At 39.6% G+C, this 23966-nt stretch overlaps 2 protein-coding genes across 2 annotated transcripts in view; both read right to left on the bottom strand.

Annotated features, from left to right (window-relative positions):
* LOC113162441 (polymeric immunoglobulin receptor-like) overlaps nt 1-23966 on the bottom strand; it is a 48150-nt gene that overhangs the window by 10698 nt on the left and 13486 nt on the right. Inside the window, exons 5-6 of the mRNA XM_026360574.1 lie at nt 1426-1746; nt 358-678 (exon numbers count right to left, since the gene is read on the bottom strand). Coding sequence (XP_026216359.1) covers nt 358-678; nt 1426-1746 — 642 coding nt within the window. The remainder of the gene's footprint in view (nt 1-357; nt 679-1425; nt 1747-23966) is intronic.
* Nucleotides 7766-10551, bottom strand: LOC113162444 (tektin-4-like). Its single transcript, XM_026360576.1, has 8 exons — nt 9849-10551; nt 9275-9345; nt 9008-9151; nt 8842-8928; nt 8599-8734; nt 8343-8497; nt 8011-8226; nt 7766-7928 (listed from the first exon to the last, which is right to left on the bottom strand). The coding sequence occupies exons 1-7, from the start codon at nt 10371-10373 to the stop codon at nt 8013-8015; spliced, it is 1332 nt and encodes a 443-aa protein (XP_026216361.1). The 5' UTR covers nt 10374-10551; the 3' UTR covers nt 7766-7928; nt 8011-8012.

Raw genomic sequence — 23966 nt, 5'->3', positions numbered from 1 at the left:
AAAAATATCCTTCCTGATAACTCACAGTAGCAGCATGTTCCTTATTTATCTGATGACATTTGTTCTATTATTCACACACAGTAGCAGAAGTAAAACCACATATGAGAAATGTAGCATCACTGTCTTAAATAATGTGTGTTTTAATACAGCTGCTAGTTTATCACATATACACACAGGATCAGTTTTGTTACTCAGCTGGACGATATGATCATTTACACTCATTTCCTGGACTACTTCCTGAATACATACTGGATCCCCACACTGTGACCATACCCACTACGTGCATTGTTTGTAGGTCAGCTGGTCGTACTGCTCCCTCATATAATCAGCTGCATTGTAACTGTGTTGCTCTTTTACCTAGTGACAGTTGAATCTTGGTGTAGTTTCCAAAAGTCCACTGTGAGTCTGAGCCACACCAGTATGTCCCAGCATCACCTGCTTTCAGCTCTGTGATGGTCACTGAGAAAGAACTGGAAGAAACATCATCTAGCAGAGTGAACCTGACGTCAGTGTGTCCTGAGCTGTTTTGACTGGTCACCATGTCTGTACAGTTTCTGTGGTGGTCTCCCTTACAGAGGAACTTCCTGTTTGTCCCATGTTGTGGTGGATAGGGACACTGCATAGTTAGTGGACGTCCCACAGTGCCACTCAGTTTGTTGGACTTCACACAGCACCACTCTGTGAGACAGAAGAGGCTTTGAGCAAAATGACCTAATAACACATCAGCTTTCAAAGTTTAGTGATGAACAAACAAAAACTACATTTACTTTATGTACATTTCTATTGATGTGAAACAACAGTGACTCAACTCAGTGTGTGATGAGGTAGATCTGTGACCTCTCACCTCTGACCTCCAGATCAACAGCAGAGAAAACATCCAGTCCTGTGTTTCTCTTTACTCCACAAAGGTACGACCCAGAATCCTTTTGGGTCAAACTGGTAATGGTCACTGTGAATTTTCTTGACTCCTTGTCATCAGTCAGACTGAACTGTGTGTTTTGTCTGTTGTTAGAGGTGATTAGTGCCTGCTGCAGACATGAGGACGGCTGGTTTCCTCTGCAGATGTACTTCATGTTGTTCTGGTCCTGAGACTCATATGGACAACTGATGGACACTGAACCTCCCTCACAACTTTGGACTTTGGTGGAACTTCTGCAGCAGGTGTTTTCTAACCAAATAATAATAATAAAAGTACTTAAGAGGCACAAATATGCAGAAAAACTTGAATCTAGTTCAAGATCCTAGTAACAAATCTGAGCAATATTATTTAGAAATCTTTTATTATTAATAGAAATTCTTGTATGTTATGTTTAATTGTTACTTTAAATATTTGACATATTTTCAGAACCTATGCAAATGTAAAATTGTTTTTTTTTGTCGGTCATCTTTTAGTCCTGTTTTCTGCTTTAAACTTTGACCTCTCACCTCTCACCGCCAGATCAACAGCAGAGAAAACATCCAGTCCTGTGTTTCTCTTCACTCCACAAAGGTACGACCCAGAATCCTTTTGGGTCAAACTGGTAATGGTCACTGTGAATTTTCTTGACACCTTGTCATCAGTCAGACTGAACTGTGTGTTTTGTCTGTTGTTAGAGGTGATTAGTGCCTGCTGCAGACATGAGGACGGCTGGTTTCCTCTGCAGATGTACTTCATGTTGTTCTGGTCCTGAGACTCATATGGACAACTGATGGACACTGAACCTCCCTCATAACTTTGGACTTTGGTGGAACTGTCACAGCAGGTGTCTGTCAGAGAGTGTAACAAACAGACAGTGTTATTTAGTATTTATACTTTTGTAAAAGTAACAATATCAATATTTTTAGAATTTCACCTAAATAAAATACAAAAGTATTTCTTTAAAAAGTTCTCAGTATGCAGGCACTGTCACAGTCCCAGCTCCCAGCTGTGTGTGTAAATTTAACATTACAGTAAAGTTAGGTTTTTCATTATAGTTAATTCTGTTGTGAAAAAAAATTCAGGGGCTGGAAGGATCAGAGGAGAAATCTCTGTGTGTAAAGGGCAGATGCCACTAATGAATGTGCTCGACCTGCGTTAACGTCTCAGTTGCTATTGTATAAAGATCCATCATAATATAATATTAAATACAGCCACATACAGCCAAACTGAAACTTTACTGTGCAAGGATGAAGCCGTACATCAACTCTTTTCAGAAACAAGTTCAAAGAACAAGACCATCCAGACTGTTGTCAGCTAAAGATGAAAAAGTCAACAGTGCTACAACAGAGTGGCTCCACATACACAGAGAGTCTGTACTTGACCGGCCTGTCTGCAACAAGCCTCAGTCCCAACTTTTTAAAATTGATTAATCTTTACAAAAGACAATTTGAGTAGATCAGTGAAAACACTAAAAATCTTCTCTTTGTACTTTTATCACATAAATAAAATAAAAAGTTTTAATTGTAATGTAAAAAAAATCCTAATTTGAGTTTGTACAATATTAATCTATACAGTAAATAAACTTGTCACATAAGTGTAGTGGAGGAAACCATGTCTTTCCATAGAGGTATATTTTAATAAAGAAGTGCCTCATTACAAATACCTAACATGTAGATAATTGAATTTATTATTCTGTGATCCCATATTCATAATACATTATAAGGTCAACCAGTACAAATCAAACAAACCGGTGTTGATTAACAAAATAATGAATTTTACTTTACAACAATATTGAAATTTGGCATAGAGTTTATTTACCTCTGACTATATTCAGACTGATTGATAATTCATAGGATATTGACATCACAAAGTGATGAAAATAATTTCGAATTACCTTTCTCCACCTTCAGTTTGACTTCAGCAGGGTAGTAATCCTTTCCACTCCTCGTCACCCCACACCAGTATTTCCCAGCATCGTTTTGAGTAAGATTAGAGATGGTGGCTGTGAAAACCCGTTTGTTTGTGTCATCACTGATTGAGTATCTGTTTTTACTTCCTTGTGTTGTTGTGATCAGGACATCATTTCTGCCGCAGTCGTTTCTGCACAAGTACTTCTCATAAGATTCATATCCCTTGTCATAAGAGCAGGAAACTTTAGCTTGTTTCCCTTCATATCCAAACACAGGGATAATCTCTGCTGCACCGGTCACTACAACAAAAAATAAAAAAAAGAAAGTGAACTTTAATTTATTAAATTTTATTCTATATAATACTTGTGTTTGCATAAATACAAATAAAGGTCATTGTTTGATTTAAAGAACTTACTGAAGAGGATGAACAGCAGAATTTGAAGGCACCACATCTTCATCTTTTGTGTGAAAAGAGAAACTACAAAATAAGTTATACTAACTTAGAAATGTTCCACCCACAATTTGTGTCAGTGTGTAAATGCTGAACTGTCTCACTTTGAGAGAGTTTTTTGATGCATCTATTCTGACAAACTCACTTCCTGATTTCTGATCTTTATGTGTGAAACTGAGAAATTATGACATTAATTCATTCTCATATTCTCATACCAGTTAAACTGACTGAGGTGGTACAAAGAAAACAAACTCACCTTCATTTGAATCCACTTACATTATAGTTAATATATATAATGTTTATCACTGCAGGACGTGAAAGATGATGTTAGCTTTTAGTTGGTCTATTGTCAAAGTAGTTCAGTCATCAAGTGTTTGTCATTTCTGCCACCAAGGGGCGCTCCAACCTAATGTCTTCACACTGTGAAGTAAATACTACATGAGTGTAATGGTAACTACATTATAAAGTCCATACAGTATCTTGTATTTGTTCTCTCTTTATATATGTTTACATTAGTAAGTTTTTGACATAATGTTTTTCTAACTGACACAGTTACTACTTGTAGTGTCAGGAACCAATGTGTATGCCTCATAAAATAAATTAGTTAATATTATATATATTTTATCCATATTAAGCTTATTCAGGTTCTATCTTTGATTCAGGAGCTTCACTGATATAGAATTATGTGATTTTCAAGTTAAACAGTCTAAATATTGTATATGTTCTAATGCCTCTTTATGCAAGAGCTCATCTGGCTTTAAGTCTGAAAAGGCTTGTTTAAGGTCCTGTGTCTTTAAGATCATCCCCCTAGTTCTGATTGGCCGGCTGGTCAGGTGGGTGGAACTATGCTCAGCTGGAATAAAACAGTTCAACTACATAGATTTAAGGTCTGTTCGAGATTAACTGTGTCTCGCCTGGAAAACAGACGAGAGCAGGAAGAGACCTCTCACCTCTGACTTCCAGATCAACAGCAGAGAAAACAGCCAGGCCTGTGTTTCTCTGTCAGAAATTCATCTATATACCATCTAAAGTGATCATTTTATACCTCATGTATGCACATCTTTTATTGTGGAGCTCCACTGATAATTAATTATATCAATTACAAGTTAAAACAGTCCTAATATTGTATGTGGAGGATACATGGTGTGTCTTCAAGTGTAAGGTGAAGGAGACGTGGTGGTGGAATAAGGAAGTTGATGTGTGTATAAAGAGAAAGAGGTTAACTAAGAAGAAAAGGGACACTGAGAGGACTGAAGAGTAGACAGGAGTACAGGGAGATGCAGCGTAAGGTGAAGGTAGAGAAGGTGAAGGCCAAACAAATGACATGAGGACTTGTTTACTAGGTTGGACAGTAAAGAGGGAGAGGTGGATCCGTACAGGTTGGCAAGGTAAGGAGACAGAGATAGGAAGGATTTGTATGTATTGAGAGGTGCCCTGATAAGTGGTGATTGAATGATGGAAGTAGTACTTTGAAAGGTTGATGAATGAGGAAAATGAATAAGAACCAAGAGTAGAAGAGGTGACTGTTGTGGAACAGAAAGCAGCAAAGATTAGTAAGAGTGAAGTGAGGAGGGAACTGAAGAGGATGAAAAGTGGAAAGGCAGTTGGTCCTGATGACATACTGTACCTGTGGAGGTATGGAAGTGTCTGGAAGAGGTGGCAGTGGAGTGGACTAGTTTACTTAACAACAAGATCTTGGACAGTGAGCGGATGCTTGAGGAAATTGTGCTGGTGCCAAGTTTTAAGAACAAGAAAATGTGCAGAGCTGTGGTTCATACAGAGGAAAAAAGCTGATTAGTCACACATTGAAGTTGTGGGAAAGAGTGGTTGAAGCTAGGCTAATGGCAGAGGTGAGCATTTGTAAGCAGCAATATGGTTTCATACCTAGAAACAGTACAACAGATGCAGTATTTGCTCGGAGGATGCTGATGAAGTACAGAGATGGACAAAGGGAGTTGCATTGTGCACCTTCTTCTTCTTCCCCTGTAACCTAACGCTTCTACCTTGTGTTCCTCTCTCTTCTGGAGGTAAGTGTTGACTACAGCCATTTCCATCCTCTTAGCAAAGTCCACCACCATCTGTCCTTCCAGATTCCTTTCCTTCACACCAAACCTGCCCATCACCTCCTCATCACCTCTGTTGCCCTCACCAACATGCCCATTAAAGTCTGCTCCAACAACAACTCTCTCTCCTCTGGGGATACTCTCTATGATCTCATCAAACCCACTCCAGAATCTCTCCTTCTCTTCTAACTCACAGCCAACTTGTTGAGCATACCCACTGACTAAATTCACCATCACCCCTTCAATTTCTAGCTTTAGGCTCATCACCCTGTGCGAGGCGCTTTTCACCTCTAGAACATTGTTCACAAACTCCCCCTTCAGGATCACTCCTACCCCGTTTCTCTTCCTGTCCACACCATGGTAGAACAGTTTGTATCCTCCTCCAATACTACGTGCCTTGCTGCCCTTCCACCTTGTCTCCTGCACACACAGAACATCTACCTTCCTTCTCTCCATCATGTCTGCCAGCTCTCTACCTTTCCCTGTCAATGTGCCAACGTTAAGAGTCCCTATTCTGAAACCTATGCTCCTGCCGTTTCCCTTCTCTCTCTGACCACGGACCCTTCTGCCTCCCCTCTTTCTTCAACCAACAGTAGTCAAATTTCCACTGGCACCCTGTAGGTTAACAGCATCGGTGGTGGTCGTTGTTAACCCGGGCCTCGACCGATCCGGTATGAAAGTCTTGTTCATGATTCGCATAGTTATTTTGGCAATTTTTACGCCGAATGCCCTTCCTGACGCAACCCTCTCTATTTATCCGGGCTTGGGACCGGCACTCTGAAAAGCTGAGGAATGAAGGTTACAACAAGACAGAATACATGTGTGTGAATGAGAGGGAAACAAGTGAAATGGTGAGGTTACAGGGAGCAGAGGAAAAGAAGGTGAAGGACTTTAAGTACTTAGGGTCAAAGCTTCAAAGCAACAGAGAGTGTGGAACACAGGTGAAGAAGCGTTTTAATAAAAGAGCATCAGCGAGAACAAAGGAAAAGTGTTGAAGAAGATGGTGAGACCAGCGATGCTGTACAACTTAGAGACAGTGGCACTGAAGAAAAGACAGGAGGCAGAGCTGGAAGTACCAGAGCTGAAGATGTTGAGGTTCTCTGTGGGAGTGATGAGGATGGATAGGATCTGTACTGAATCCATCAGAGGGACAGACCACGTCAGATGTTTTAGAGATAAAGTGAGAGGCCAGATTGAGGTGGTTTGGACATATTCAATTGGATGCTGAGGTTGAAGCTGCCAGGCAGGAGTTGTAGAGGAAAACCAAAGAGGAGATTTATGGTTGTAGTGAGAGAGGACGTGAAGTTAGTTGGTGTGAGAGAAGAGGACGCAGAGGACAGGAAAGGAAACAGATCAATTGAAAAGAAGAAGATTGTCTGTGCGTCAAACTCCTCACTCCCTCAATCTTAACCTCACTGTACTATTTAATTTATTTATTTTTTCTTTTTTTATTATTTGTCTTTATTTCTCCTTATTTTGATCATTCACAGCTATTTACTTTTCAGTCCAGCTTAGCAAAGAGAAGACATGAAACATATTATTAGAAGAGATAGATGGTCTTTAAGCACATTTTACACAACTTTAATATCTACAACATACAAAGTTATGTTAATATATAACTAATTGTATACTTTACTAACTGAAAAATAATCCTACACTGGATGTTTCTGCTGCTTTTGAGGTGGAAGACGTTCACTGTAATGAGATGTGACAGGAGATGAGCTAGTGAGACTCAATAGCTCGCTCTAGTGGATTAAAGCATTACGACAGGTGAATGTTAAATGTCAAACATCAATTCAGCAGCTTGAAATAACCTTCATCTTTCCTAATTTTAATATGTGTTATACTATTTATATTTTCACCTCCACTATGACAGATTAATTATTTGTACCCTCAAAGTTTATTGAGGTTGTTTTCTGCTGCTACCTTTTTATCAACCAGGTGATCCAGAACGTCACAAAGTTTAAATAACTGTTGTTTAGATTTAGGGTAATATCTGATTTTATGCAATAACAAGACACAGGAGGTGTAAGTTACAGACTTGAATACAAGAAGTAAACTAACCAGCAACAGAAAACCACTTAAACAGGCTCAGGACAGTAGAATAAAGAAGAGAAATGACTCTAAGCTGATTACAAGACAAAAATATTAAATTACTGAGCGTGAATTTAAATAGATTAAATATTGACAGATTAAATATAGATTTGATGCAGCATGAATGAAGTAAAGTTGTTTAATGTGTCTTTGTATCAACATTTAAATGTGGCTAATATGCTCTATTACCAACAATCCTGTACTACAACATTGATAATGCTGCAAACACTGAGCACTTTCCCTTTTTCACCACATTTAGCCAATAACATTTATTTTTATTTTGTATTGTAGATTTTAATATTGATCATTTTATTGAAGTATAACATGTTTTGTCTTTGTAACACTCTCTGACAGACAACTACTGCAATGTTTCCACCAAATTCCAAAATTATGAGGGAGGTTCAGTGTCCATCAATTGTTCATATGAGTCTCAGGACCAGAACATCATGAAGAATATATTTAGAGGACACCAGCCAGCCACATGTCTGCAGCAGGTAGATTTACTACAGACACTATAGATAATCAGAAAATGTGATCAGTGATGATGACGTACAGAGAACATATATTAAAAATTAATCATCATGCATCATTTACCTTTAGTATCCTGACAGTGTGGAGACTGTTGGGTATCGTTTACGGTGAGTCATGCACTTGTCTCTATCAATGAACAGTGAGTGAGTTTTACAGTTAATGTCTTTCTCTAGAGCCATGCGTGACTCCTCCAGGTGGGACAGGGAGCTTCTGGCCTCGCTCAGCTGCTGGTTCAGAGATGTCAGAGTGGCATCAATTTGTCTCACCTCCCCCTCCAAACTAGACACAGAAGCAGCAAGACAGGAGATGAACAGGAAGGTGAGACAGCACATGATTCAGATCTGTGTGTGTGTGTGTGTGTGTGTGTGTGTGTGTGTGTGTGTGTGTGTATGTACCTGAGCTGGGGTTCATCCCTGCAGAGCTCCATGTTGGGTCTGAGAGAGCGAAGGTAAAGTCTGGACTGAGCTACTCTCAGTGGAGTCTCTTTGTTGTTGATGGCCTTCTGTAGAACCAGAATATTCCTCTCCTGGACCCCGATCTGCTCCAAAGTCTGTACACACATGGTCACACAATTAATAACCATCAATAGATCACCCTGTCGTTCTGACTGACTATCTGTCTGACTGTCTGACTGTCTGTCTCTCTGTGGACCTTTGTAAGCTTCATCTCCAGCTGAGTCTTGGCCTGTACCAGCTCCACACAGCGCTGGCTGAAGGCTTGGTCCACCTTGGCGCACTGGACTCTCAGATCCTCAGTGGTGTCCTGCAGCATCTGCTCCACCAGCAGTCTGACACACAAACAGCTTAATTAAGTTCACTGAAAACTTTTACCACAGTGACGCTTTGAGCTCCCATCACACTGATCTTCATCATCATTACTCTGCAGCACTCTGACCTGAGACTGTTGGTGGCCTGTTCCTCCTGCAGGGCCTTGTTCAGGTTGTCCTGGCTGAACTTCATCCACGACGAGCGGTTACACACTCTGCATCAAACCAGAAGACACAGAGTGTAACTGTATCATTGTGTAATTGCAGATTCACAGACTCATAGCTCACACTCACTGGTCCTGCATGGCAGCTGAGCCTGGGTGGTGCTTTGTGTCTGGACTCCTGTTACTGTGTCTCCCACAGTGGTCATCAAAGCTGTAGGCCTGGTACTTATCAGACCAGTCCAACTCTAACATGTGCTTGGCCTCTCTGTTCAACCTGACACACACATCAAAGATAGATAGATACTTTATTACAGCCTGGTCAAGTCAGACGTCTAAATGACATTTTATGAATGACGTACATGTCAGGAAATGTACGTTTCTGTAAAGAGACACTCACTTGATCTGAGTGACAACCTGAGCTGTAGTTCTCTTCAGAAGGTCCTGGACGCTCCTGATCAGGTCCACTTCCTGTAAAACACAGTCCCACTGAGCCCTCTGCTGGAGCTGCTTTACTGTTACACTGAACTCAGTATGAGACACTTGATCCAGAGAAAATGACTGTGAGCACACAACTGAACTGTTGTTGTAAAGACTGCAGGTAATTGTTCATTATTATTATTATTACACCAGCTTAATGTGTTTATTTCATATTTTACCATGAAACCATAAAAGGACAGATGGATACTGTCTTCTGTGTGTTTCTGATCAGACAGAATCTTACATCTCTCTATTAAATATTAGTGGATCTCAAACATTTGTTCATTTGGACTCAGTTAATTCATCATCAGAATAGTTGCACATTAATCTTCTGTTGACTGACAAGTGGAAACTCTAATTGTTTTATATCTGTTATAAAATTTAGTTTAAGCAGCTGAATAATTAATTAAAGTCTTGATAAGTTCATAGATGAAATATTGTGTAAGTTTATAACACTTCACTTCTCTAATGTTCACTGTCCTGTCAATGTTCACCTTCATCAGCTCCTCCTCCACTGTGTCCTGTACCAGGTCTGGTCCCAGTCTTCTTGTCCTGCAGTTCAGATTATCTGTGGTGATGGCGTACGGAGTCTCGGTGGCGTCCAGCGCCTTCTCCAGCCGCGTCTTCAGTGCCAGCAGTGTCTCGGTGTCGGTCAGCAGATGGTCGATGTGCCGCTGCAGCTCAGACTTCCAGTAGTGGATGTCTTGTAGTCTTTCTCCCAGAAGACGTGTTCCCTCAGCCTGGGTCTTCAAAGTGGCTTCCTCTGTGTCCTGGTACAGAGTTCTGGACTCTCTCTGGATACTTTGAGCCTCGTGGTGGTCAGTTCCAGCCTGTTGGAGGATACTGTGATAGTTGGAGAACCACTCAGCTGGGGTGTATTTAGCAGAGCGGTACCCCGTTGTACCTGAGCCTGAGGAGGACTGCGGGACCTCCAGTCCTACAGGAGACTCTTTCAGGACCCCCTGAGCCACAGCTCTGCTGTCATAGTGTGGCCGTGACACTAAAACCTCAGAGCTCATTTTATGACAGCTCAGTTACAGACACAAAGCTGACGACCTGCTTTAAGAAGACTTTAGTGCACAGTGTCAACAGTCCTGCTCCAGAACAAGTGGTGTGTTTGTTTGGTGTTGCCTGGTTACACATGTTGGCAGCAGCAGCTCCAGCAGCAGCTTTGTCTCAGGTGACGAGTTAACAAAAGAATCTGTGAATGAATCAGTCACATGGCATTATGTTCACATTCACTGAAGATAACTACAGTACAGCTCAGGTTGTCGCTAAGATCTAGTGTGTGTTACATTTCCCTCCTCCGGCCAGCTGAGGCAGTGTCCCCGGAGGTCTCTGTCTCTGATTTGAGTGGCAACAGATGTGTGTTTTTAGCAGGTGTGTTGTGTTAATCCTTAGTGTGTCTTGTATTTAAGTCCATTTCTGTGTTTGTCATTTACTAGTGTGACTACTGTCAACCTCGTTTTTTCCCTGCCTCCTCCATTCACCTTTTCCCAGACCTCTAGCTTTCATCACCACGGTTTGTAAGTCTTGTTAGTGAAGTCAGTTTAGTTAGTTAGTGAGTTTCTAGTTTACCTGCCTTTTGCAGTGTTCTTTAGTCCGTTTCTCCTTTTTGAGATTTTGTTTGCATTACATTATGTCTGTTCAGCATTTGTTACTACCTCTGTTAATCTTTTATGGGAAATCCCTCTCTGTTTTTCTGCTGTCATTCTGCAACTGGGTCCACTAGTTAACTCGTTAGTAACAGCCTGTCAAACTCTGTTAAACTGCCTGATGACTTCTCATGTTTGCTGAGTGTTTGTCTGTAAATTCGTATTCACACTGTGGAGACTCAGCACAACAATGGACCTAAATATATTTATATTTAGCAGTTGACTATAAATCACAGGATTGCTGGTTCAATTCCCGGCTGCCACGTCACATGCCAAAGTGTGTGTGTGTGTGTGTGTGTGTGTGTGTGTGTGTGTGTGTGTGTGTGTGTGTGTGTGTGTAAAGCGTTTTGAGTACCATCTAGGTGGAAAAGCACTATATAAGTGCAGACCATTTACCATGATATTTTCTTTATTTGATAGAGACAGAGAGTAAAAAAAAAATTAAAATGGGAAACAAACCATGATGTCATGGTTTGGTATGTGTCTAATCATTCAGCCACCAGATACCCACAAATGTGTGTTACAATGCATGAGATTGAGATTAAGAGGGAACTACAGAACCAGTCCTCTCACAGATTTACACAGATTGTTGCATTTGTTTAATGGAATAAGAAGCAGTTTTATTAATTTGTGGTGACAAAAAAAAAAAAAAAAACATGGCTTGAGATGCTTCATGCTTCTATAAAGTGAACAGACTTTCCTACATTTTCTCTGTCACTCAGCAGAAAGACAAATACTCATGTATTCAGTCTTTGTTGTAGAAGTATTTTTCCTGCAGTGAGTCAACAACACATTCATGCAGTGCTGTTTGTTTTGAGAGAGTTAGATGAGGTTGAAGTGGAGATTGATGCAATTAATTACTACACTGATTGTGTATGTAGTGTATTTTGATAAGCCTTTGTTTAAAGCACACACATTGAAAAAAAAAAAAAAAAAGTAGAGCCTCTCAGTATGTAGAGCAGTGGACACAATGTAAACCATCATGTTAGTGAGTGTAACATCTGAAAACACACAGAAAGCATAACAGATAACTGTTATCACCATCTCAAGAACAAAAAGGAGAAGGATCAGCAGACAGTGTGAACTCTCTGATGTCTAACACACTAACCATTAATATGTTTATTTGGGATGTGTGTTGCTTGTGATTTGAGCTGTTCCACAGTGATGGTAGAGATCATAGTGCTGGTCTTATGTGGAAAGACTGTGTCAACAACAACATTTGTTAGGACTGCTGACTATTGGAGCAAATTCACTAAAGAATACATCTACACATTTGCAACTTTTCAGTTTTTGGAACCCTTTTTTTGTATTGTATATGCTTTTTAGTGTTAAAAAATATTCTGACAGGACATAAAATGAGAAATAGATATGGGCAATAACCTGCAACATAATTCACTAAAGCTGGATGTTAGGTGAAAATGTTGCATACTATGCTTCATGGCTTCTCAACCTCTAAATCACCAAGAGCACAAAGGTGATTTGTTCAGATATACGTATTTGCACAGCCAGTAACACTGTGCTCCTAAACCTTTTTTGCGATTCATTATATTGCTAAAGCAGCTGTCAGACAGTAATGGTAAAAGAGTTGCACTTATATTGCGCTTTTCTAGTTTCCTTAACAGCTGGTTTCTCATTCTTGTTCCATCCATTCAACAACAGGAGTCAACAACAAGCACAAACTGAATAAGAAAACAAAATACCTGCTGATGTTTAACTTTCCACCATTATGTTGATGTTTCTGTCCCTTAATCCTAGAACATCTGAGGTGGTGGACCAGTGATGGGGACAGTTTACTACCGCCCCCTTCATCTGGCCTTAAGATCCCTGCTTCCCCCACAGTTTCTCTCTCCTACTGAGCCAGAGCCAGAAACTCCCCTGCTCTGCCTCCTCAGCTTTTAGTGGCTCTCCTCAGATTTGTGCCTCTGATGACTTAAGACTCTCAATGGTAATGGGTGGAAACTACAACCTCTACAAGGAATGCGAGTGTCCTCCACTAGATGTGGAAAAAAAAGGATACTTATGCATAGTGAAGTGAACGATTATGAAATGTCAGATTTACCCTGTTCAACATCAGAAAGATCGGATCCTACTTTTTGGACTATACAACACAACTCATTGTGCAGGCTCTGGTCATATGTCGGCTCAATACTGCAATGTCATACTGACGGGGTTACCAGGATGAGACATCAAACCCCTCCAGATGATCCAAAGTTCAGCAGTATGTCTCAGTTTTGATCAGCCTAAAAGGACACGTTACACCACTTTTCAAATCTCTGCACTGGCTTCCTGAAGCTGTCCGCATCAGATTCAAAGCCCTGAACTTTGCCTACAAAGTGGTCAACTTAACAGCATCAGCTTACCTGAACTCCCTGATCCAGGACTACAATCCCTTGTAGACAGACACTTGTCTTGTGTTCACCTCACTTCAGAAAGAAAAAAGCTCCCTGGCAAAGCTTTTCAGCTCAGTGGTTCCATGATGGTGGAACGACCTGCCCTCTTCTGCACACTCAGCTGCCTCTCAACTTTAAAAAACTTGCTGAAAATGGAACTCTTCCAAATCTTTCTATCCACTTAAATCTGTCTCTGCACTTCGTCCTTACCGTCCTGTCAATTACTGTTATTAGTTTCACCGCTTCTCAGCCTCCCTCAGTCATCAAGTCCTTACCTCCCGTCACATGGCGATTGCCATATTGGCTTCTGCCATTTTGTATTTCCCAGTCTTCAACTCCCAGAGTTCCCTGTATCCCCACGTTTGGTTCCTGTATCATTCTACCATCATTCTTGTTACAATAATCTTCTTTAATTTACTTGTATCTGGCATTATAATTGGGTCCACTAAAACCAAAATTATATGTTAATTGTGTGATTTTTTTTTTTTTTTTACACAATTATTTTTGAAAAATGTATATTTTCTGAACGTGCAATTTTTTTTTTAAATGAATATGCATTTCTCATACTGAGATTACCAGCGGAAGACAAATGTGACCTCTCACCTCTGACCTCCAGATCAACAGCAGAGAAAACATCCAGTCCTGTGTTTCTCTTTACGCCACAAAGATACGACCCAGAATCCTTTTGGGTCTAACTGGTAATGGTCACTGTGAATTTTCTTGATACCTTGTCATCAGTCAGACTGAACTGTGTGTTTTGTCTGTTGTTAGAGGTGATTAGTGCCTGCTGCAGACATGAGGACGGCTGGTTTCCTCTGCAGATGTACTTCATGTTGTTCTGGTCCTGAGACTCATATGGACAACTGATGGACACTGAACCTCCCTCATAACTTTGGACATTGGTGGAATTGTCACAATATGTGCCTGTCAGAGTGTGTAAACATTAATTCAATATCAAATTAACAATAAAAAAACTGATATTTTACATTGACAAATATAGTAAAAAAAAAAAAAAAGAAAATGGCTCAGTAAAAGCAGGCATTATAAACACAGTTTGATTCCTTTAACTCACTCAAAAAAGGTTGGACCAGCGCCAAAGTAAGACAATGTTGATAACAAGTTGGTAACAAGGGATGGTGATGATTGGGAATAAAAGGAGCATCCACTAAAGGCACAGCCTTTTCAAGCAAAGATGGTCAGAGCTCATCACTTTGCACTTTGTGAGAGAATTGTGAAATAGTTGAAAAACAGTATTTGTTAGTGCAGGTTTTGCAGAAATGCCGCTGAGTTCTCTGAGCATGTTGTTATGTCAGATGAACCAAATGACAGTAAAAACATCCTCTGTGGTCACATGAGACCACATTTCAGTTTATTTTTGGTTAAAATAGACATTAGGTTTTTCGCGCTAGAGACCATTCAGACTGGCGTCAAAAGATGAAAAAAACTCATGTGCGATTGTATGAGGATATGTGTGAAGGTAATATCAGCAATTATGAGAATGTTGGGATTTTAGAAAGACATATGCTGCCATCAAGGCAAGTCAGAGTTTATTTACCTGTGACTATCTTTAGTCTGACTTCAGGGTAAATATTTTTTCCACACCTTGTTAAAAATGACACATAAGAATAGTGTTAAAATTTATAGGATGCTGACGTGACAAATCGATATAAATTATATTTATTTACCTTTCTCCACCTTCAGTTTGACTTGGCAGGGTAGTAATCTTTTCCACTCCTCGTCACCCCACACCAGTATTTCCCAGCATAGTTTTGATTAAGATTAGAGATGGTGGCTGTGAAAACCTGTTTGTGTCATCACTGATGGAGTATCTGTTCTTATGTGCTGCTGTCGTTGTGATCAGAACATCATCATTACTGCTGCAGTTGTTTCTGCACAAGTACTTCTCATTAGACTCGTATCCTTTGGCATAAGAGCAGGAAACTTTACATTTGGATAATCTCTGAAAACAATGAGAAATAGATTAAAACTGATGTTTGTTTATTTTAGGTTTATGAAGACACAAACACTATATGTATTTTTTTTCAACCTCAGTGTACTATTATTTTATAGTACACAATGCTTGTGGTTGCATAAATAAAAATAAAGATCTTTGTTTAATTCAAATAACTTACTGAAGAGGATGAACAGCAGAATTCGAAGGTACCACATCTTAATGCTTTTGTGAGAAAAGAGAAACTACAAAACGGATTATATAACATTAAATAACATAGAAATGTTCCACCCACAACTTGTGTCAGTGTGCCATGTAAATCCTGAACTCTGTCATTAGTACACTTTGATCATCAGAGTTGATCGAACTCTACTAGTTATACATCTATTCTGACAAACTCCCTTCTTGATTTCTGATCATTATGTGTAGAATAGAGAAATTATAACAGTAATTCATATTCTCATATCAGTTAAACTGACTGAGGTGGTACAAAGAAAAGAAACTCACCTTCATGTGAATTCACTTAGACTATAGTTAATAAATATAATATTTATCACTGCAGGACGTGAAAGATGATCAGCTCCGTCAGCTTTTAGTTGGTATATTGTTAAAGTAGTTCAGTCATCAAGTGTTCACATTTCTACCACCAAGGGGCGCTCCAACCTAATGTCTTTACACTATGTATGTATACATTAGTAAGTAATTCATATGTTTATTTCAATGACACAAGCAGCTGTTTGTGCTGACAGCAAAAAATACTCACATCCTGTGAGGTCGGATACAGAATAAATAAAATTCTATTGTGTACTCAGCTTCCAATAACTTTTTTATTTGTCTGTTTGTTATTAAAAAGCCACACAGGAGATGGTGTGTTTCTGGTTTAACCTCCATACAACTTAAATATTCCACATTAAAATTGTAAAATTACAATGAAACACAGTAACGTCAATGTCAGTTTGCTGATTAAAGTTTAAATGAAAAACATAGATATACATTTAATTATTGATCTGTCAGATTTGTATTAGTCAGGGCCGAAACATCTGTGCAGATGTTATTTTAGTCACTTAATCATCTAGTTTGAGACTAAAATCAGCCTCTCTGATAATTCAGTTATTCTATAATAAAATAGATTTTCATAGAAATTTTCATGAAAATTATGATGGAATGATTTTAAAGTAAATACAAAATTAAAGAAAATATGTGTCATTGAACAAACAGCTAACAGAAGATTGCCAGATAGCTTAAAAAGAGCAATAAAATTATAAAAGTGCAGAAAAACACAGCAAATTAGCAAAGGAACACCAAAAGTAAGCAATAAACATTTTTAACCCTAAAAATCAAATAGGTGGAATGTTGCCACAGCTTTTTAAAATGTAAAAAAAAATATTTACTTATTTTCAAACGCAAGAAACAGGAGTTTACAGTACAGACTGAGCCAATAACCAGAGAATCAGATAACTCACTGGATTCCAGGGGCCAAAAGCAGAGAGACAGGTTCAGGGCAAAATGAGGATCAGGTCTAGTGACCACAGTTCACAATAAGATCATAGTAAGGCAGGATGATTTAAGTGCTGCAGGCTGGCTTCTCTCAGCAGGATTCTGGTGGAAAGTGGGGTGAATGTGTATGGGCCTGGGGGAATTACAGCCAGACTGCAACAGGGATAATCACTATTGATATCCAGTAAAGCGAGGGGCAAGTTTTCTAGATTCCTGCATTTCATGATAGGCAGACTTGGCCAACCTGGTATCCCAGACCTGAGCTTGTTCACCCATTTCTTGTAGATTTGACTTGACTGAAGAAGGGCCAGATGAGTTCACCTGCAGGCCAGGTGGGAGCGTCTGACTAAGGTAGCAGCAGAGGGGACCATGACTTCAGCTTCTTGACTGGGAAACAGATCGGTTTGGTTGAGTATTGTTGATACTTGGGCTAGTTGTTGGACTGCAGGTTGAAATCGGAAGAGAGAGGGACAGAGATATTCAAGAGCAGAATTCAGACCAGAATTGAACTGTGAACTGAGACTTTCACAGGGAAGGCCATGCAGCTGGAAAATGTGATAAATTATAAGCTCGATGGTACAATATGAGCCATTTTAGAAAATCTGTCCACAATGGTGAGAATGATGGTATTACTGTTGGAGGACTTCAACCATGAACTTCTTCTTAGGATCTGAATGTTCATAGATGGGGGCCATGGGAAACTTGTCATAATGCTAGTTAAAATGCTGTCTGGGCCAGGGTTACCACTCTGGTGGAGTAGAGCAGCAATAGATCTCAACCCTTTAAAGAACCTATAGAAGTTTGAAGGCCAAAAAATTTCTGGACCTGTTTGCCCTGACTTACAGGGATGGACCAGGAGAAAACTGTTTGATCTTAATGGGGGACAAGACAAAACCCAAGAAGGAGATGGTGGTGATGTGAAATGTGCAATTTTCAGCTTTAATAAATAGCTGTTTCAAGAGGAGTCTCTAGAGGACGGAGAGGACATGTTGGACCTGTTCAGTGTCAGAATGGGATAAATTTAAGATGTCATCAAGGTAGACAAAGACAATCTTATTCAACATATCTCCCAAAACATCGTTGACCAAGTTCTGGAAGACAGTCAGGGCAATAGTTTACCCAGAGGGCACAACACCAAGTACTTATTCTTCTAAAACCAGGGCTGCCCAAGAACTTATTGATGGTGAGGGAAGTGAGTGATCAAAAAGGATTTTTTTTTTTTTTTTTTTTCAGAATAGTTCTATATGGAGAGGACAAGCTCAGGAGTTTAGGTGGTAGACCCTGTGAAGGAGCTGATCATTTAAAGAATAGAACTGCGGAGGCTGAGGCTAGGACATGGGCTGGATGTGGAGGCAAGAAGAACCTGACTCAGTAAAAAACTAAAATCAACAGAGCAGAAGAACCTGAATCCAATCTGAGTTGGAATCCTGCAGTAGAAAGAAGGTCATGAAGTGAGTGAAGTAAGTCCTTTTACAGGACAAAACCTAACCCAATATTAGGGAGCTCATGAATCAAGTCTTTGACTTTATCAGACAGGCCTTGGTAAAAAGCGTTATGGAACGCATTTTCATTTAACCACACTCGGCTGCTGTTCTAAGATAGATAGATACAGATAGTGAGACTAGAGAATGGTTCAAGAGAAAATGAATTAATCTCCCGAATTGGCAGGATCAAAGATACAAGTCATATTTTTTAAAAGAAGAGCAACAGTCAGCCTTACGCACCCACTTAGCCAGTAAGTAAAGCTAGCATGTAAGCTACTTTAGATCTTTCTGAGGGAAAGGCAGAGGGAGGCAGTTCAAGATCAAGATGAAAAAAACTTCATTAATCCCAGAGAGAAAATGTTTTGCCTTTATACAGTTGAACTGAAATTACAGAAAAAGAAATGGTACCACAACCAGAAAAGATCCACACCAACACAAATACAGAATAAATTTAGTACATATACAGATTATGTAAAATGGATTAAAATTGATCATTGTTGTCAGTTCTCCACCTGCTTGCACAGGGAGGAGGAGTTGTGAAGATTGATGGATCCCCTGTGGCGTTCTGTCGAGCACTTGATGTTGATCAGTCTCTGGCTGAATGCACTCCTCTGTCCAGCCAGTTCACTGTGCAGTGGGTGGGAGGGATTGTCCAGGATTGAGAGGAGTTTGGACAGCATCCTCCTCTCAGCCACAACATTATCAGTTTGTTCATCTTGTTAGTTGCATAAATGACACTGGCCACCACAGACTCACAGAACATCCGCAGCATGGTGCTGCAGACGTTGAAGAACCTGAGCCTCCTCAGAAAATACACTCCACACCAGTCCACCAAACTGTCCACCACTCCCTGGTACCCTTTGATATCTCCACCCTGCACCCTACAACTGCAGAGTCATCAGAGAACTTCTGAAGATGGTAGGGCACTGAGTTGTACCTGAAGTCTGACATATACAGGGTGAAGAGAAGAGGAGACAGAACTGTGCCCTGTGGAGCACCTGTGCTACAGACCAGAGTGTCAGACACACAGTTCTACAGACGGACATACTGGGGACGGTTGGTTACTTAATTAATATTAATATTATGTGTGAAAACTCTCTGGGCAAGTAATATAAACGGAGTCCCACAGACAGCTGTTCAGTGTCACGGCTGCAGACACGCTCATTCACAGTTACATGACCAGGATGGCTCCACCTGTTGTTAATGAGAACATCAAGCCCCCCTCCTCGCTCTCCACTCACCTCCTGTCCCAGCACACAGTACTGATCTCTTTGAAACACATAAGACTGCACTCAGCAAAGATGTTCTCCTTCCTCACCAGAGCTGTCAGTTTGTCCAGTGATCTCACAATGCTCATAATCAGAGAGGGGAGATGTCCTCTCTGTTTTCTTTCTTTGCTTGGGCTGTGTTCATTGTGACTCATCTGCATGGATCATCCTCACTGTCTTCTGCCATGTGAAAGACTGCAGACTGGTGTCCAGAGAGGACTCTTTGTTCATGCACTCTTCTCGCTTGTATGCAGGGATATATATGTTTGTTACACACTCACTGTCTGCTCCAACACTTTGGCTCTTTTTTTGCAAGGAAATTAACTCATAAAAGACAGATCTGTCGTTGGGGTGTGTTTTAGCTCTCACCAGAATCAATTTATATTGGTGCTTTTTCTATAACACCTCTCCTCCATAACTCTCTGGTACTGAAAGTTTGACTTCCCAGCGTGGGGCTGGGAGATGTCCAACTGGCTGAAAGAGCAGGTTTACGTTCAGCTGGGCTTACAGGTTTTGACACAGTAGAAAATTGTTAAACTAAATGGTTAATAGTAGGCTCTATCCATTTCAAGCCATCAGGACTCCCTCTAGTATCTGGAAGTTGAGGCATGGCAACCAGACTTCCTTTTGTTAGGTTGAAACGTTTTGCTACTCATCCAAGTAGCTTCTTCAGGCTGAACTGAAGTGTGATGTGATTAAAATATGAAAATGTGAATAAATAAAGATTCCATGATTAAAATACGCACTAAAACTTTCCTATAAACAGGAGCTAAGACTAAAATAAAAAACAGAATGTAATGAGAGCCAGCCCTTGGAGTGATGACGTTTTGTGGTTACCCTCCTAACAGTGATTGTCTTCTGTCAAGTCAGCACTTTCCCCCATAACCATAACCATGAGGTGTATATTTAATTATCCTTGAAAGACTTGGTATTGTCACAAATAGGAGTGTGGACCCAAAAGCACAATCTGAAGGCTGGAGAGTGAGTGTTATTTATTCAGCAGGCAGTATATATAAACAAAGAAACGGTGTAAACTAAGGGCGTTGCACTAACAGGCAGGAGTGTAAGAAAACAAAAAGACAAAAACACAATAACTGGGTAAACTGCACTAGCAGGCAAGAAAGTCCATCAGTACAGGGTAATAACAGAAACCGACTGCTCTAGCAGGCAGGAAGACAGATATACATACAGTCTAGGATTAACGGGTTCAGAGTGTCTTTCAGTGGCGCGGGTTCAGACAAACAGATGCAGTCTTCCTAGAGAAGATGACGAACTGACAGGGGAGCAGAGTTTGTGGAGTGGCTTATATAGTGATGAGGTGGAGACAATGACACAGGTGAACCAGATGATGGTTAACAAGGTGCATGGAGGTTGAGGAGCAGGAACATGCAGGGGATGTGTGTATCTCAAATGAGAAAGGGGATCATAGATGAGTACAGACAGAAATGGCAGAAAACAGAATGTGCAAAATATTTCACTTTGCTCATAGGCAATGTAGAATCTATGAGAATTTCACTTTTTCTATTAATTTACAAAAAAGAATGCTTTTCTTATACAGAAAATCTGTGGCAAATAGAGCAATACAAAGTGAACACAAATTCACAAGTACCAATAAACAGTAGCAGAGCAGAAGCATAGCAAAAAGGGTTGATGACACAACCAGTTTACTGCAGAGCAGACACATGAACTGAGTCTCTGAGAAATACAGAAGCTGGTGGCTGAAGGAGGACACGGTGTGACTAGAATGAGAATAAACAATGATCAGACAGCTTTTTGGGAGAGAAACCTGCTTAAAAACTGTGATTAATACTTAATAATGTTGATGAGCTGCAGAGTGTGAGCAACAGGAAGTAGTCAGGTGACTGAAGGAGTGAAGCAGGAGAAAGAAAGATTAAGAGCTGGAAAAACAAGGCAAATATGAATAGGAAGACAGAACTAGATTAAATTGGATAATTTTGGGACAAATGGCTTGAATATTAATAGGACACTGCTCTTTGACCTGCCACAACATCCAGTTTGACACCAGCAGGGCAGTAATCTTTTAAATCAAATTCACAAACATACGTATTAACACACAGCATATCTGAGTTCATTTCCAGTCATATAAATTTGATTTAGTGCATTGACAGTTGTCAAAAGTTCTAGACCAACAAATGCACAAATACAAATGAAGTTACTGCAGAAGTTGTGCAAAAAAAAGAAAAAAAATGTGTTAAACAACTATGTGTGAACAAACTTTGCTGAAACCGCTCAGTTGCTCCCGTTTTTGAAAACGTCAGTTTCGAATTGAGCTCCTCAAATAGACTGTTCCTCTTCAGTTTCAGCATATATGAACCGTGAACAAGTGCTCTCAGTTTATGACTTCAGTTACCCCCCGTTTTCTTGCAGTTACATGTTTCATCAGCTGACTTTTCACTCAAGCTGCATGCTGATACCTTTTAGGAGTAGAATCAAAACAATGTGACCTAAAAAGAAATTCCTTTTTTTTTTTTTCAGTGCTCAATTTTTATTTTTCAACTTTGTCTCTAAACCAACTCTGACCAAGAACAATGTGATTTTTATATTTTGCTGTGTGTCCTGAGATATGTTTTTGACAGTAGTTTCAATGTTTCACGTCATGGAAACATTTATCGAAAAAGAGGAAGGAGTTTGTAAAAACAGCTTCCTGGTACGAAACTCGAGAGTCAAAAATGGTAGTAGTTAATAGGGGTGGCTGTGGCTCAATAGGTAGAGCAGTTGACTGCCAATCAAAGTGTCCTTGGGCAAGATACTGAACCCCTAGTTGTCCCCGGTGAGTGCCATCGTTGTGTGAATGTGTATGTGCTTGTGCGTGTGAATGGGTGAATGAGACATAGTGTAAAGCGCTTTGAGTGCCAGCTAGGTAGAAAAGCGCTATATAAGTGCAGACCATTTAGTAAAGGAAAAAGAAACCTAACTCCTTCTAAGGACTGTCCTCGAACAATTTGCAGCCATTCTCAGCCAACTACATACCAGTCCATTGTTTCTATTTGGTATAGAAAAGATAGGAAAAAGAATAAAACAAATCTTTCAATCAACAACATTTCACTCATATTTATAAATGTTCTGCACATTCAGATGTCTGGTGAAAATATGATTCTGTACAATCCTAAGTGTCTCATTTTGCTGTTAGATACACTAGATGTAAACACATTCAGTCACTTTCTTGTGACTTGTCTCCATCTTCTTCTTCTTCTTTTCCTGGTCCTTCAGTGGTGGAAACATTTACCAAAGTGGGCAGAAGCTCTTTCACTCTATTAAATGCATATGAGTAAATCAGGCCTCCGTTACCTTAAGATAGTTGTTGAAGCTGTTGTTGGGTTGGAGCCAGTTAATAGTCCTTAGATTACTGATTTATTCTAGTGGTTCCCAACTATGATTCAAGACAGAAGAAAGAAGCTCTGAAATACAAATGTATATTTATGTTATTATTTCTGTATGTCTGTAGGGAATTATTAAATATTTAGACCACTTTGTGTTTTAATGTTTAAATATTTTAATATTTAGAAATACAGACAGGGAGCATTCCTTTGATGGAACTGGTAACTTACAGCTCAAACTAGGAGCCTCGTAGGACCTTTTTTTATGTGAGATTGAAGTAATGAATCATATATTTTAGATCATAAAATAACATATAACATTTATATCAACACACAACAGATATTAAACATACATGCATACAATATATTTCTTTAGTTTCTGTAAACTAAATATAACTGTACACCTACAGTATGACAGTAAATGTACTCTGTTTCTTTCCATCATTTTATTTTAATCTATTAAAGTATGGAGGTGATATTATTATTACATTTTGGGAATTTAGCTGAACACTGTAACAGTTCTTCATAGTAAGTGTAAAGGGTAAAACCAAAGCTTTAGTAAAGGTCACAGCAATGGATATGCAAGTGATAAATATATTTTATTCTAATTTTAAAACACAGATCTGTTGTTATCTGTTAATGACAAAGAAAGAAAACTATGACCCAACAATACAACATTTGTAGACATTGTTCATCTCTTACTGACACGACTGTAAACTTCATTACAGTAGATATCTTCGTTTTGCTGGACTATTTCGTCGTACTGGTTGCAGGTGCTCTGCTGGTTGGACGTCCTTTTCTTTGAGTACACTACAACGTCATCATTTTCATGTATCTAAAAAAGAATAAAGAAAATCAGTTAACTAGTCATTTCATTTGTTATGTGTTTAAGAAGAAGACGTCCTGTAAAACACAGATCAGATTACTGTGAAGTCCAGTGAAACTGATCATTATCCAGATCAAAGTCTAAAGCCATGCTTTTAGCATATGCTAACATCTTCATGGTAAAATGCTCACAGTGACAATGCT

This window comes from Anabas testudineus, chromosome 1 (genome assembly GCF_900324465.2).
Source record: "Anabas testudineus chromosome 1, fAnaTes1.2, whole genome shotgun sequence".
Lineage (NCBI taxonomy): Eukaryota > Metazoa > Chordata > Actinopteri > Anabantiformes > Anabantidae > Anabas > Anabas testudineus.
This window is presented reverse-complemented; position numbering and strand designations above follow the sequence as displayed.